Source organism: Oncorhynchus gorbuscha, linkage group LG05 (genome assembly GCF_021184085.1).
Source record: "Oncorhynchus gorbuscha isolate QuinsamMale2020 ecotype Even-year linkage group LG05, OgorEven_v1.0, whole genome shotgun sequence".
Classification (NCBI taxonomy): domain Eukaryota; kingdom Metazoa; phylum Chordata; class Actinopteri; order Salmoniformes; family Salmonidae; genus Oncorhynchus; species Oncorhynchus gorbuscha.
In genome coordinates, this window is record NC_060177.1 from 74,378,854 (window position 1) to 74,393,498 (window position 14,645).

General features: G+C 43.3%; 1 protein-coding gene across 1 annotated transcript; it reads left to right on the forward strand.

Moving 5' to 3' along the window:
* The first annotated feature begins 4,480 nt into the window (after positions 1 to 4,480).
* On the forward strand, positions 4,481 to 11,242 carry zgc:65851 (uncharacterized protein LOC321113 homolog). The gene is made up of 4 exons (XM_046351138.1): positions 4,481 to 5,341; positions 7,431 to 7,754; positions 8,007 to 8,131; positions 8,553 to 11,242. The coding sequence occupies exons 1-4, from the start codon at positions 4,598 to 4,600 to the stop codon at positions 8,920 to 8,922; spliced, it is 1,563 nt and encodes a 520-aa protein (XP_046207094.1). The 5' UTR covers positions 4,481 to 4,597; the 3' UTR covers positions 8,923 to 11,242.
* Positions 11,243 to 14,645: the final 3,403 nt, after the last annotated feature.

Here is a 14,645-nt window from a genome sequence, read left to right on the forward strand (position 1 = left end):
CCCCAACTGAGACAAAATGGACCTTAGGGGCCTTATTATGAGTGGGCTTGTTGACAGATGGAGCTGATAGTTTGCACGACGAGGAGGAGGAGGGTCTCAAGGGACCAGAGGGACACAGGAAGAAGAAAATATGAACTGGCCAGCAACAGACAGTTGGTCTGGGTATAGCTACTGCAACATATGCACCTGGCAAATCAAAGCACCTGGGATAGGGATGTTTCAAACAAGCCCTTTGAGTAAGAGCCTAAGCATGGTATCCTATAGACATAGATCAGTAGTGCAGCATTCAAAGGAAATTTCTCTCAAAGTAGTACAGCTTTTCATACAAAGAAGGCATTTATCCCAACAGAAAATTAACTGATGCAGACAGCAAAGTGAATGTATGTGAATCAAAAATGTCATTTCTCAATAGATCTAATGAAGAAAGGAAAAACCCTCCACATTCACAGCAGTGAGTTGTTTTCAGTATCTCTCTTTCAGTACAACAAAGTTCCATTTAGAGGTTCAGCAACTTACTGAACTGGAGAAGGGGAAAAGGAGGCCGTATGATACCAGCGTTGGCCTAGAAAGAGGTGACACCTATACCTGTAATTGTCCTGCTTCACACCCAGGCATCTCCTGTCTCTCGGGTCTCAAAGGGGCTTTTGTTTCTGCCTGCTGTTGAAGCTGCTGGATATGGCTGGCCTGAGCCAGCAGGTGAAGTGCTGCAGGGTTTGTGGGATGTGTGTATGTCTCACACACTAATGATGAGGTGTTTTGGATAGAGGAGGTGTAGACTATGATTATGCAAAAGACAATATTGTTTTCTAATGAAGATCTCAGAAAAGAAAGTCTGTCTGGTTGCTGATGGTTTTGGATTAGTGTAGAACTAGAGATGAGAAGGTTAGCACATTGTTTACTTGGCCTGTATCTCTCAAGGCAAAGTGGAGATGTTGAACATTACTGAGCATGTTCTGCCCCCTTGTGGTTAAAATGGGAATCTGGAAAATTAATGGCATTAACTTACTTTACCATTAATGTATTACATCACGTTAAACAAAGCATCTAGTGTAAATATTTGTCACTTTTGTCAATGGTATTTTATTTTCTGTTCAGATAATAACCGTGATTTGCTGGTGCAATTTGAATTTGTGGTTCCATTTGTGGCTTGCAAGTTAAGCGTTTCACTGTGCTGTTTTACACCCAGTGGCGATTTTATCATGTAAATAAATCTTGGGAGGGATTTTTTATATTTTTTTATTAATGTGGGATGCATGCCAGCAAAGCCACTACACTACACAACGCTAAACAATACAGTAATTGCACTATAACGGTGAGAAACGGTGCCCAAACTGTTAGGGCCTACATAAAGGTGTCCCAACAGCAGAGTCCCAACACATTACCACTGCTACACATGGCTATCAGCGGAGCCTTGTCTGGCAGCGAAACAGTTCATTCAGCCTCATTTACTGCCTTTAAAAAAAACATACCTGATATGGCTGACTTGCTTAAACAAATGTGGTTTCTAATGACAATTGAGATGTACAAACTATGGCATAATGGGACGGAAGCGGATAAGAGACAATCCGTAAATTTGATTAAGACATTAATGAGCGAGCTAGGGTGGACGTGGTCAATATAACTATTTGTTTAGCACTTTTAAAATGTACAGCGACAGCATTCAAAACATGGGCCATTCTTACAGTGTTCTCCCTGTACACCAAGTCAGAACTGTAGTATACATAAATGGGGCATATAAGCAGACAATGAAAGCTCTTACAATATTCTATGATTACATTTCTCTAAAACAGGTCATAGGCTACATGTGCACCACCAAGTCAGAACAGTAAGCGAAATTAAGAGGGGTAAATATACCAAATGGTCAGGGTGAGGCACATGGGCTACTAACATCTTACTACACAACATACACTTGGTATTACTTTCTTAGTTATAGTATACATGTCTCTCTGGCATGTTACATCGTTTATGCAGCGGCACACAAATCATTTTTGGACTCACCTTGTTGTGCTGTGCTCACTTGAACAGGAAGGTGGCACGGCGGTCCTTCGTAGGCAAATTGTGTCATCAAAGTCTGGCATTCTCTGTATTTATGGTGCTTTCAAAACAACTGAGAACTCACAAAAAACGAGGTTGAATCATGATGATGTCATTGATCTAGTTCTAGAAAGAGGCCGGATTTACAATTCCGAGATTGATGACCGTTCAAAAAGTATTTCCCAAACCACTTATTGTTGAATTTGTGATTTCCAACTTGTTGTGTAATGTTTATGTCCAATGGCCGATGAGCATCGATACATTTTACCTTTCATTTCTATTCATTATTTCTCTTCCTATGACAAGGATAAAAAAATATTTTCCAGTAGATTGTCGACTTGATTCATGATGATCACTGCTAGCTAAGATTTTGAAAGTATGATGTTGACATGATCAGTCCAGTCATAGCTACTGTACATATAATGTGATTTGACGTCATTTTATCTGTGGCCAATGACCTTGAGCCTTCTTGGCTGGGCACTTCTAGTGTAACTCTAGGGCCGCACCCAAGGGGCTAGAATTATCTAGCTCTACCCTTAGACTTGGCGGTGACATAATGTCCCCATGAGTGACAGAACACTGAGCCAATCACAACGCAAAGCTCAGTATTTTCTGCTGGCTTGCCCCACCACCACCACAGAAAGCACGGAGTTGGGCTGAAACACCTGCATGTTGGAGCTGCCTTACTCAAGAAAACAAAAGAGACCATATTTGTATGCAGCTTTAATCACTTAATGATATATATTTTATTTACATTGTTTGCAAACTGATATGTGACACGTATTAATGCCAAAATAACTGTCAAGACAGGCAAGCCTGCCCCACCTGCCTTGAATGACAGGTTGCCACTGTTTACACCTGCTGTATCCTGTGCATGTGACAATAACACTTTAAACATATGTAAAGCCTCAGTGACATGGATAAAATGTGATTAGGGAATACCTTGACCATCATGACATGCCCTTGGTCAGACATACCCCAAATTACTATCTGCTGCAATCTTAGAAAAGCATATAGGACTAGATCAAGAGATCAATATCTCATGAATCTTCAAGGGCAAGGCTGACCCATCAACAGTCAAATGTACTAAACAACTAGTTTAGAACGTGTGAAATGTAAATATATTCCTGAATACTTTCAAATGCAAAAGTGATTGTGAATGAATATTCACAATGTGTTGAATGTTTACTATATGGGGTCATATAGCTATAGGTCTAGCTGTTTTCAAAGGTGAGCTTGTAATGTGCATTTGCCTACCACGGCTGTACACGAGTCCAAATGGTCGCAAATCATGATGAGACAATTCCTCGAGTAGACAAAAATACGACTGCAAGGCTTGGTGCCTGATCAAATTACAATTATAGGCTAGACTGCGGATGTGTACAGAGCATTACGATGCTTGTTCTGATCTACATCTACACGGGCGTTTAGAAGTGCTGATCGAACCGTAGAAAAGCTGCAGTCCCCTGACAGCTCTGGGCGCAGGAGCGCGCGTGGGTGTCCTCTATAGGGGCGTGGTCGGTGTCCTGGATCAGGACCAAGGCCAGCTCCAGCTGCGCGAGGCGAGAGGAGAAGACAGCGCAGCACCACCAATAACGTTCTCCAATATGCTGAATCATCACCCCAAAGCGGTCTGGGACGCTGAAAAATATATACTGGGCCTATTTCACAGGCTTATGTTTTCAATGAAGGCTAAATTTGTGTATAGGTGTTAGGCTAGTAAGCGACATGCACTGATTTTATTTGAGACGTGCGCATGTGGGGTCATGTAAATTGGCCTTTGTGTCTCTGTGCCTCATCCTGCCTGTACTCAGACACTGCGGTGGTTGGGCGTGAGGGGTGCATGGCTCCAAGCTGCAATACAGCAATCTTGTTTAGACACCCTCACTCCGGACTCTTGGCCCACACTTCACATGCACCGATCCCATGCTGCCTGAACTGTTGCAACCGCAGTGCAAAACTGCAATGACATTGTTTAGTGGGATGGGATAACCTGCACATGTAACTAGTTTCACAAAACGATATACAAAATTGACTAGGATGTGTTAATTAGACAAATTCTGTGCTATGTTGGCCTCAATACCAGCATATAAGAGTGAAGTCGTGTTTTACTTCTATCACTATATATCATCATTATCATTAGGATATTAGTTGGCCTACTATTGTTGTTAGTATTCTTATCTATTGACCTCATTATTATTTAGAGTTTATCCGTCCCCTATATAAGTGACCGTACGTCTATACTGTCTTATCTGTACAACGCGGATTACATTTTTTTCAAGAAAAGAATGAGTTGCCAAAATACAAGGCAAGGAGCAGCATGAGTGAATTCGTGTTCCCCTGAGAATATCGCTTTTTGCAGGAGCTTGCAGGTTTCCCTGTCTCTACTGCCGCCCGTGCGTCAAATGATGCTGGAGCTCCATCACTATAAAAGCACCTGTCTTGGCCAGACATGAATTGCGTCTCTCTTTCTCTCTCCCACCCACACTCCACACACAATCGCACAAAAGGACTTCGCAAGCAACAAAGGTATAACTAGCATTCCACTTCTCCAACTGCAAACATGAGCTACTCCGGTGACGTCTACTCCAGCAGTTCCTATCGGAAGATCTTCGGGGATGCGCCCCGGAACTCCGGCCGCATGACCGTAGGCAGCAGCCCCTCTCGCCTTTCCAGCGGATTCCGCTCCAGCAGCGCAAACCGCAACTATGGCTCCCCGTCCATGCTCACATCCTCCGGCTACCGCAAGGTGGGCGCCGGGCGCAACTTCCACTCCTCCATGTCCGACTCTATGGACCTGAACCAGTCCACGGCCGTCACCAACGAGATGAAAATCATCCGCACCAACGAGAAGGAGCAGCTCCAGGGCCTGAACGACCGCTTCGTCTCCTTCATCGAGAAGGTCCACAACCTGGAACAGCAGAACAAGGTGCTGGAAGCCGAGGTGACCATGCTGCGCCAGCGCCACACTGAGCCCTCCCGACTGCACGACCTGTACGAGCAAGAGATCCGCGAGCTGAGGGCGCGCGTCGAGGAACTGACGCACGAGAAGAGCCAGATGCACCTGGACTGCGTGCAGATGAACGAGACGCTGGACCGCGTTAAGCAGAAGCTGGACGAGGAGACGAGGCTCCGCGAGGAGGCGGAGGGCACCCTGATAAGCTACCGCAAGGACGTGGATGATGCCACGATGTCCCGGCTCGAGCTGGAGAAGAAAGTCGAGTCGCTGTTGGATGAGATCGCCTTCCTCAGGAAAGTGCACGAGGAGGAGCTGCAGGAGCTGCAGGCTTCCCTGCAAGCCACACAGGTGGGGACATTACATCACCCCTCATGACCCCCCATCAGATGTCACCCACATCTCCCCATCTCCGCACATATCACACCAAATATACACCAAGGGAAAAGTTAGGCTATGTAGCCTATGAATTGCTGATAACTTTTATGTGACATGGTGATAGCCAGTGCCAAATACCTAATAACGTTCATAGCGTGTTATCATCTTATCATTCACACTATGGATCCACATTCACTAAGTCAAATAAGCCTGCATTTACACTGGCAACCCAATTCTGACAATTGTTTCTCTAATTGGCCTTTTTGAACAATCAGATCAGCTCTGAAAAAGCTCTGATGTGAAAATATCTGATGTGATTGGTCAAAAGAACAATTCCTGGGGAAAAAAATATCAGAATTGGGCAGCCTGTGTAAACGCAGCCTTTGTTCAGTCACAGCACATGCTCTGTCCTTGGTGCTGAAGCCAGTGAACATTGCGCACTGCGATTAGTGGCAGTAAAATGTACGGCAGTGCGGTTCTGTGTAAAACAGCACCATGCAGTACTCCCTTCCCTGTCTGACAATTAATCTGCAGTGCCCCAAACCCGGCGCTGGCATAGGACACTAACTATAGAAACTATGAGGGAAGTTTTGTAACTATAAAATATAATTGAAATGGTTTATATGGCTAATGAAAATTGAGTCTGCATAGTGAGAAAGTGATATACAGTGTCAAGCGCCAGAGAGTGTGCTAAAATAAGAGAGAGGGAAAGGGAGAGAGGGAGAGAGGGGGAGCATTGGGGTTGATAGCAGTGCTGGCGCTGGCACTGATGATGCAGAGAAATAGTAGCGCAATATCTAGGTGTGGTCGTCCCATCACGCAGGGGGGATGCGGGATTGGACAGGGTCAATTCAGAACATCAGAAAACTCAATACAGATAGATCAGTGCATGCCCTTGTTGCATTTTACCTAGACAATCTCATGGTGATCAACTATCACACTTTGTCAATTCATTTGACAGGATTGGGAGAAATTACTTTTTTTAAATATAGGTTACTACTGCCACATAGCATAGATGTTGTCCCACACAAGATTAGTTTGAATAATATAATCATTAATCAAGGTCACAGTTAAACAGCATTATTGTAGCTTTATACAGTGTCCCAGAAGCCAGTGGCATTTTGGATGAATCATTGGATAAGGTGATAATACTCTAAAGACTTAAAACCAAACAAAAAAGTATGATGTACAATTTCATGTCAATCAATGCAGCATAGAATCTTCATCATTGGAAAGAGCATTAATTGTTTGTTTCCTCTATGGGGCTTTTCTTTTGCCATGCAGGACATACAGTATAATTGCCATGTAAGTGATAAACGATTGACAGCACCACCATAGTGGTGAACAGAGCCCTGACTCAGTGCTACGATACATCAGCCCTCGCCATTCTACTTCACTGGATAGATAATCAATTCAAATCAAATCAAATTTTATTTCTCACATGTGCTGAATACAACAGGTGTAGATTTTACTGTGAAATGCTTCCTTACGAGCCATTTCCCAGCAATGCAGAGTTAAAAAGGAAGAAAAGTTTAGCAAGTAAAAAATAAAATAAAAAAGGAAATAGTGACACAATAAAATAACAGTAACTAGGCTATATACAAGGAGAGTACTGGTACCAAGTCAATGTGCAGTGGTACAAGGTAGGTGAGGTAATATGAACAGGTAGATAGGTAGGAAGGTAAGGGTAAACGTGACTGTAAAAGCCACATTAGCACAAGGCTCACAGCTCCCAGGTGTTTACTGCAAGATGTTTGACAAAGATTTCACATTTTCAATAGTGATTATCAAAACTTTACCTATATTTTTGTTATTTTTAGAAAAACTGGATGTTGCAACTATTTTGGTTTTGATTTACTATGATATTTCACATTTTCATTTGGATTTTTGCGAAAATACTAATATAATAACGAATAATAAAGCAAACATTCTCATATTCCAATCTCCACTGCAACTTAGAGATGTATCTATTCAGCCAGTGAAGCATTCTTTTCCCCCGTGCTAACACCTGGTAATCATTCCTAACCCTTTAACTTACCCCTCTGTCCCTACCTGGTCCCAGGTGTCAGTGGAGATGGATATGAGGGAGGGTAAACCCGACCTGGCCGTGGCCCTGAAGGACATCCGTGCCCAGTACGAGGTCCTGTCAGCCAAGAACCAGAACCAGGCGGAGGAGTGGTACCGCTCCAAGTTTGCCAGTGTGAATGAGGCGGCCGCCCGCAACCAGGATCAAGTTAAGCATAGCAGGGAGGAGCTAAATGAGTACCGCAGGCAGGTGCAGGCCCGTACCCTGGAGATTGAAGCCCTCAGGGGCCACAATGAGGCCCTGGAGAGGCAGATGGCTGAGATGGAAGACCGCCACAGCAACGAGATGGGAGAGATGCAGGTACGTGGAGTAGGACAGGGTGAATATTTGTGTATACCACAGTAATTGCTACAGTACAGGCTTTACCCTGTGGATTCTATAGAATCATGTCCTCCTAAGTAACAGTTGCATATCACAGATGGTATGTGTGATGGAATTGTAATTAGACTGTAGCACAACACATGTAAAAAGGTATTAGGGCATGCACATTGTGAGGTAGAATAGTGAGGTCTTTATCATTAGTAATACATCCAGATGTTAATCTGCCTGCAGGAGACCATCCAGCAGCTTGAGTCTGCCCTCCGCAGCACCAAGGGTGAGATGTCCCGTCATTTGCGTGAGTACCAGGACCTGTTGAACGTCAAAATGGCCCTGGACATTGAGATCGCTGCTTACAGGTCAGTCGTCACTTGATATGAGTCTAAGAGTTATGTCTGATAATGTTAAATCAGCAGCATATCATTGATCCAAACCACAGTGCCTTTCCTGTATACTAAACACATTTTTCACATTTGAATTCCAAGTCAGCAGAGTGACTGACAACATTCACATGACTGCTTTGACAATTATGAATGGTCGGCGTTTGGTACATTTGTAAGCTGACTCCCTCTTTCTCTGATTTAGTCAGTAGTTCAGTCAGCTCAGCAGTCATCACAATGTTGATGCACCACAGTGTGTCTTGGAAAGATTTATGAACATCTTTTCCCCCTTTAAAAAAATGTGAATACTTAGTCAGCACACCAGTGGAATTTGACACATGTGTAAACTGACTCTCTCTTCCGCAACCTCTCTATGTCTCCATCTCCATCCCCTCTTCAGGAAGCTGCTGGAAGGTGAAGAGTGCCGTCTGAGTACAGTGGGCGGAAATATCCTGCAGTCAGGCTATTCTGGATTCTCCTATTCGTCCGGCCGCTCCTACGCCCTGGGTTCCTCTGCCCCCTACAGGATGAGGGGAGCCAAGCCTGAGGAACCAGAGGAGGAGGAGGATGAGGAAGAGAAGGAGGAAGAGGAAGAGGAGAATGAGGAAGAAGGAGAGGAAGGAGAGGAGGGAGATGAGAATGCAGAGGAGGATGGAAACGGTGATGAGGAGGAAGAGGAGGAAGAGGAGGAGGAAGATCAGAAGACAGATGAGAAGAATGGCAAGGATGAGAAGAAGGGAAGTGCTCCCAGCAAGAGCACCAAGAGCTAAACTGCTTGTGTCATCGATCATCAATGCCTTTCGCACTACTACAGTCCACTCATTCACTCATATGGATCTTATCCCTTCCTCGTCACCTCATCTCTGTTTCACAAGGATACACACACAAACACACAGACACACAGACACACAAACACACAGACACACAGACACACTTACCGTACCCACGCCAGATGCCTCACACACACATACCTTCTCCTCTGTTTCTCTGGGTCTCAACAATCAGCTGTGTGGTGGAAAACAGAAAGATACATCACAGAGAGGAACATACTGTTGGTGTATTACCCTGACAGAAGATAAACCTGTAGCTAGATTTCCTGAATAGGGTGCTCGGGATCCTATGTCACAGTTTTACACCATAGATGATGGTTATCACAGAACAGAGAGCAGAGAGAAGGTGCTCAACATTACGGTAGTAAGCCAGTCAGTCAGTCAGTAAGAGAATGCCTTAAAGCAAGTATGATGTCATATTAAGAGGTCAGGAATAATATTGCCCAGTAACGTCCTGTCTGTATGTGCCATTAATGATATGAAATGTGGTGAAGAGCCGTTGTAATCTTGAAAGTATTATTAGGATCCTGGTAGTAACACACAGACTACTATATGCACAGAGGTCTGGAGCATAAAACTTGATCAACTTTTACCAGTCCAACTTTTAAAGGTGCTTTTGATTTCGACAAAGAAAAGTTGCAAATGTCTAGAGAAATTCATTGTAGAAAATGCTTTGTAAACCTTTTCATGAATGTTAGTGTATAATATTGGGGACTCAGAAATCCAGATAATTCCCGTAGGTGCAATAATGTATTTTGAGCTGCAGACACAAACTGGCACACTGAATGCTCCTCACTCCTCTTTTTTCATTCACATGTGAAATATATAGAATGTTCAGTCCATTGACCCACTTTCTTTTCATCGCCAGAAAACTAAACATTTCACCATTCACCTTCCCCCCCTCGCTCTGTCACTGCGACGGTCAGAGCTCTGCGAAATTACTTCATCATAACTTTTATTTGGGAGGTTTCTATTTTCAAAGGTAGGCGATAAGTGCATTGTGCAGTGATTCTTCTGTTTTCAGAAGGGCACCTTTCAGGAATGAAAAATGTAGAGTTTTAAAATGCTACTATTTATCACATTATACCCTTATATTTGATGTAGAAATACCCCTCTTGATTAATTCATTTGTCACTGAATGGATATGCCCTGCCCTACCCTACAAGTAAGATAACTCACTCCAAACCTGAGGTAAATGTCTTTCCTAGGCCCTTCCTTTCCCGCAGAGTCTTGTTTGTTTACTGGGGGAGTGTGTGTTGTTTGCATCCCAAATGGCACCCTATTCCCTATATTGTGCACTACTTTTGATCATGGCCCATACGGCGCTGGCCAAAAGTAATGCATTACATAGGGAATAGGATGCCATTTGAGACACAGCCGTGGGTCCTTTTAGCAGTGTGCTCTGTTCCAGACAGTGAAGAGGCCTGAGGCTGCGCTAACAGGACAGCTGGGGGTGACAGTGAGTGACAGACAGCCCTCCACTCTGACTGCAGGACCAGTTGGCAGCCGGTCAAGACGCCACTGGAGTCATAATTGGTCACATGGTGCAGAGCCACAGATAAGGGCTATTATCACAATATACCCCCTACCACCACCACCACTGCAGTCTGAGATGGACAGCAACAGTATGTATACCCCAGGCAGACATCCCAAGCTGCAGGAGAGGGACCATAATAGCATATTGTAAGTTAGCTCGGATATGACTGGTGCCAAGCTATCCATATCAGGACTATCTGTGGGTCAGGGTACAGTGACTGTGTGGGTTGATATGTAAGGCTTAAAAAATAGGTGTAAATGTTAAAGACAGAGACATGTATGGTGTACAGCGATTAAATGAATAGTGTTGCAGGAAGTGTGTTCAGGGAAAGAATAATAAATGGAAAAATACAAATGGATGGAGAGCACAGGGATTTTTTTGTAAGAATTCGGCCAAAGTACTTTAGAATCCTATACAGCAGTAAAATGCCCTGTCCTCTCCAACATTTTTGTACACTTACCGTGGACAAATGTATAGCTTGACAGAATGTTATATGTTCTTTTTTGAGACTGCCGCACACGGTGGAAGGCCTTCCTTAACTGTTCGAGATTTCACTCTTTTTTTCCTTTCTTTGAGAAATGAATCAATCGACAAGCATTGACTGCATGGCCTGATTCTTGGAGCATTAAAACTGGGCATGGGATAGATTCCGCTTGTTGAGTGTAAAAAAAAAAGAAATTGCCTTAACCATGATCAAAACAATAAAAAGAGTTCTCACTTGCATTTCACATGTTTCCGAGGTGGTTCAGGAGCGTTGAGCGTCCATTCTGCCATACTACTGTGACTGTATGTGCTGCTATCTCATGCAGTGGTATTCCTCCCAAAGCCAAATAAAGCCATTTATTAACCAAACACTTACAACCATCGGCAGTGTCTTCAATAATATCATATAATCAAAACCATTCGACATAAGCTACATTTTATGACTGGGCGCAGGTTTAGAGCGAGAAGGACAAACCGAAAAACAATGCTATAATATTTGAAGCATTTTGCATTGAAAATGCATACAGTACACAATACAAATGTTAAAGATAGAATACTTAATTGGAACACTAACAAAGTGATCATCCGCCTCAGTTTTAGTAAAAATGCTGAGGGATGGACCTAGAGAAATATAATCCCTTTCAAATTCATATACAGAGCTATGGATACAAGGACTGACTGTCATGATATCAACATTATAGTTTAACCATGTTTTGTGGTTATATAGTGTGTGTTTACGTTTACTTTGATTACAAACTTTGGAATAAAACAAGTTTATATTTTGGGGTCTGGTGGGTACGACAGTGGATCTAATAAGCTCATGAGGCATTTATAAGTTATATTCTTCAAGAATCATTCATTTAAAGTAAAAAGAATGTATGTAGCAACTAAGGTTTCTAGATTGAAATAGAAAAACAATCTGTGATATCAAATCATTACTACACTAATGGACATGGTCAAAGAGATGAATAATAGTCCACAAAGGGAACACATCAATAAATAGACTTTATTCAAACTGTCTGCCCATCAGACTATGTTGATCCATTAGCATGACATAGCAGATATTGTTGTCAGTCATGCCATTACCACCTAATGCCATTCTTCAATAACTCACTGACCTGAGTGGAATAGGCAAACCTATAATAAACCATAAATGATCATATATTTGATATGACATAACAATTTGGGTTTGCCAACCGGCAATGACTATACCACATAATAACACATCAAAGTTATGTCCCATCACTCACTGAGAGATGATGATCATGTGAAGTAGACATTATGCTTTACTTTTGTGTAGTTAGTTGGAGGAAAGTTTTACGAACTGCTCCACCAGACTGAAAGTGATGTATGACGTCAGTTAGGCCTCTAGATGAGTTGGAGGGTTGCGTGCCAAATTACACCCTATTCCCTATTTAGTACACTCATTTTGACCAGGGCCCACATGGAATAGGGTGGCATTTGGATTGCAGGCTATATCTCCCCATGTCAGCTCCCTCTCTCTCCTGCCTGCTTCAAAGGTAAAGGATGAGAGAATGAGAAGGTAAGATGGATGACAGTAGCACAGTGGCCACCAGCACTGCTGTCAGAAGCAAGCACCTTATCTTAGAGTGGGGATCTTTACTATCTGCACAGCCACTCAGTAATACTGTGTGGACAAAAATGTATCAGTGCATTGACAAAAGGTCATCATCAGCACGAAGGACAAATCAATGAAACACAGAAAACAAGACAAAGCCTGCAAGAGGAAAGATGCAGTTCAATTATGTCTGCATCTCCAGAACAACAAATCTGCCGACGTCATATCTCCCCGCATAGTGCGGAACCGCAATGCCGCCAAACAAATCAAGGACGGCTCCACCACGGCACAGCCACACACCGCAGAAACGGTTTGATCACATTCCTCTCTTTTCAATAAAGCTGTCTAAGTACTATGCTCTGTCTTGCTATGTTTTGTGTGTGTGTGTGTCTTCTTCCATTGCAATCCTCCTGCAGAGTGATACATCCCTGGACCTTTCTCATTCACCCCACCCGGTGGTTCATATGATACCAAGGTCTAATTTACTTCAAAACTTCTCTGTGTGTGTATACACAGTGCATGTGTGGCCATGTGAATCTCAACCTTTGTGTCGGTATACAAGCCAAGGCACAGTATGGCTGATTCACTGTCATCTGTGTGCCATGGAGAGAGTTATGGGTTGGCAGGGCCAGGTGGGGTGAATGAGAAAGGTCCAGGGATGTATCACTCTGCAGGAGGATTGCAATGGAAGAAGACACACACACACACAAACACAGCAAGACAGAGCATAGTACTTAGACAGATTTATTGAAAAGAGAGGAATGTGATCAATCCCTTTCTGCGGTGTGTGGCTGTGCCGTGGTGGAGCCGTCCTTGATTTGTTTGGCGGCATTGCGGTTCCGCACGATGCGGGGAGATATGACGTCGGCAGATTTGTTGTTCTGGAGATGCAGACATAATTGAACTGCATCTTTTTCTCGGTGCACTCCCGAGACCTGCTGCGATAAGGTCGGAAATCTTGGCCTCAGTAATCAGCAACCACCTCCTTCTATCCATGTTGATGGCCAAATAATGACATTTCCACTAGAAACTGAATTAGAAGATGATTACTGGCAGGTAGACAGTTCTCGGACCTTGCCACTGCTTATCCCTTTATCTCCAGTACGGTCAACGGAGACTTTGGGAAAGGGTCAGGAACCTACTTATATAACATAATCTACTATTACTGTTATGTATGTATACATTATATTAAGATAATGAGTTTACCCAGACATCTTGATAATCAGAGAAAAGATTCCTTTGTGATAAGGATAAGTATTTCATAATTCATTAGTACATGTGGCAGAGGAAGCTGATTGTAATCTAGGCAAAGTTACCAAGTTATCAGTCTTTCAGTCTGGGCCTCACTGCAGTTTTATCCAATGATCAGTGCTGGTTTTTGGCTTCTCAAAGGGTCCAAGGGATTTATTCAGTTGTCAATAGCAACATATTGCTGATTAATAAAAAAGGAAGTTGTCAAATTGAGGGTACAATTACTCAATTATTCTTTGTGTCATTGATACTCACTATCTCTCCCCTTTCTCTAAATCTGTCTCATCCTGCTTTTTCTGTACAAGAAGAGTTTTCACTCATCCACCATTCAGCAGCTCCCCTTTCACACCCTCTTCTCAGCCTCTCTCACTCTCTGTCTGTTTCTCCCTCTCTCTCTCTCTCTCTCTCTCTCTTTCACCTCCCTCTCTCTCTATTTCTCTGGCATCCTTTCTCCACCGCTATATATAGACTTCTGCATTGCAGATGTCCCAGAGCCCCGAGGAGCCCCAGCCAAGTTCTGCCACTCTGATATACAGTACAGCAAGATACCACACCACTGAGCAGGGCAGGGGGGCACCCTGCCTCATGCATACGCAATATAGCATGACTGTGCAAAGTCGGGTGCAGGAACCTGGTGAAGTACCGCCACACCACAGATCACAGACACAACACTGCAGTACAAGGATAAAATGTAACTATGTGAAATTGGTTATTATATTGCTTTGTGTTTAAAAAATAATAATACAGCAAACAAACAGTTATCATTTTTAGGAAAAGGGTTATTCAACAGTTAATGAACCGAGAAATGTATGG

Bases quoted from the DNA above. Each gene is read 5' to 3' on its own strand.
- zgc:65851 (XM_046351138.1), top strand. From the start codon at position 4,598: ATGAGCTACTCCGGTGACGTCTACTCCAGCAGTTCCTATCGGAAGATC. The intron at 5,342-7,430 runs GTGGGGACATTA...ACCTGGTCCCAG, and splicing joins CTTCCCTGCAAGCCACACAG to GTGTCAGTGGAGATGGATAT. The intron at 8,132-8,552 runs GTCAGTCGTCAC...TCCCCTCTTCAG, and splicing joins ATTGAGATCGCTGCTTACAG to GAAGCTGCTGGAAGGTGAAG.